At 37.4% G+C, this 1,978-nt stretch overlaps 1 protein-coding gene across 1 annotated transcript; it reads left to right on the top strand.

Annotated features, from left to right (window-relative positions):
* Positions 1-545: 545 nt before the first annotated feature.
* Positions 546-941, top strand: Smp_119260 (hypothetical protein; the record flags this gene model as incomplete). Its single annotated transcript, XM_018794325.1, has 1 exon — positions 546-941. One exon carries the CDS (start codon positions 546-548, stop codon positions 939-941), a length of 396 nt encoding a protein of 131 aa, XP_018648749.1.
* Positions 942-1,978: the final 1,037 nt, after the last annotated feature.

Here is a 1,978-nt window from a genome sequence, read left to right on the forward strand (position 1 = left end):
TGGAAATCGATAGTATTCGGAAATGCACTTACTCCGTGAAGGTAAGTGAAGAAGTTGTATGAAAGCACTTTCTGAAAGGTGTAGATGAGTATAACTGGACAGAAACAATTCAATCCACAGAACAATACATGTGTATATTTCTGATGGATTGTCTCAATGATACTGGATATTCTAGTATCATCAGCAGCAGCTGTATAGACTCATTTAAGCTGGATGAGCATCGTTAGTTGCAGTAACTGATTCACGTTACGTTTATCTTAATGTTGTTCAATCAAAACTGTTCATTCTGTACAACGGACGTCGTATTAACCTGTTCAAACGCTTACGTAAGAGGAAATTTTCAATCACTCCAGGCGACCATTAGTTTATAGAGTACAGAAATTCGAGTATCCGTGCCATCAATCTCATCACATTGGATGAGCAGTCATACCCAATAAATTAATTGCACCCTAACACAACTCTAAATTCGAAGTGTTATTTTCCCTTTATAAACAGACGATGAAGATACAAATACTTTCCGCGTAATTCAAGAACAGACGACAGCCATGGCTTTCGAATGGAGACGGTTGACACACAAAAATTTTGGTTATGTGTATCTGCTTCAAAACGTACCCATGTGGATTGATGAAACGGTGAAAGTTTACAAAGGCGATATAGGTTTATTAAAAGCTATTGGCCAAGCATGCGTAGTTTCAAATTATCGTGCCGAAGGCTACACCAACGACTTCTTAGCTTCTAATTTCATGACCTATCACATGACATATAAAAGAGGTGAGCTGTTTCTGAATTCCTACCAATTATCATATTTCAAATTTATGTTCCATTTTCACCACAGTTATACAAGATTCGAATTCCATATTGAGATTATTAGGGATCACACGTTTAGTGTAATATTCTATTGCATTTCTTGTGATGAATGTCAATCTCTGAATATGTTGTGACGAAGCCACAGTACTGTTACATCTCATAGGTTCACCATCCAACAACTGTGTTCATCAGCAGTGACAATATCACAGTGCATTCATTTTGTGCTCACACATTGTTCGTTTCATTCTTTCCTAGTTCCGAGAATCAATAATGTTCAAACTGAGTTGAAATCAACCCTGTATTCACATATGAGGTGGGAAAGAGAGAGATCAACCTGTGAATCAACTGATTCCACCATTATATTCAGAGGATATTCGACCCAACAACTGCAGATGTTTATCATCTCGAGCAGTCAAGTTGAGTATCATGTGAACAACTTCAAAGCAGAAGAAGGAATGGAAGAAGTGTTCATTCTGTTCAACATCCATGAAAACCGTTTCTCTCTACCGACAATGGGTAACGTTTTCTTTATATTTCTCATGCATTGCAAGATTTTTCTGGCAAACATGGTTGTGGGAGTAGAAAGATGTGCGCACATGTAGTGAAATTGCACATGTTTGTCAGCCGACAAATTTAAAACGAATATCTACCAACATGGTTGTCTATGTTCACATCTGATTCACCCAAATGTGATTCAGACGTACGAACCGAAGAATGTTGTTTCAACGTCAGCTTACAGTGCCTGCTATTACAGAGATATGGGAGTTATTTCCTGACAGTCACAATTCAGTGGTCGGTGTAATCTAATTACAAAGTTTGACATTGTGATAGTTCATATATGCAGAATAGAACAACTTGTCTGATTCACCATCCTCAGTGTTGATTTAGTTCTCCAGTTTTCATATGTGATGAAGCAATATGGTCGTGACAATTTGATGAAATCATGAGGGAAACTCTTACTCCCAATCGAGTTCATGCTTCTGACGTCACATTGTGATTTCACTGAGTTTTCAAGGTTTCTCTATGCAAATTTGTCTTATCTCAATACGCTGAGTTTTGTGACATAATGATTAGAGTCATTCAATGATCATCTACACCAATGATGTCATTATCACAACAATGATTGACATGAATTACTGCGAACATTCGCATACAAATAATAACCACTGCT

Source organism: Schistosoma mansoni, chromosome 1 (assembly GCF_000237925.1).
Source record: "Schistosoma mansoni strain Puerto Rico chromosome 1, complete genome".
Lineage (NCBI taxonomy): Eukaryota > Metazoa > Platyhelminthes > Trematoda > Strigeidida > Schistosomatidae > Schistosoma > Schistosoma mansoni.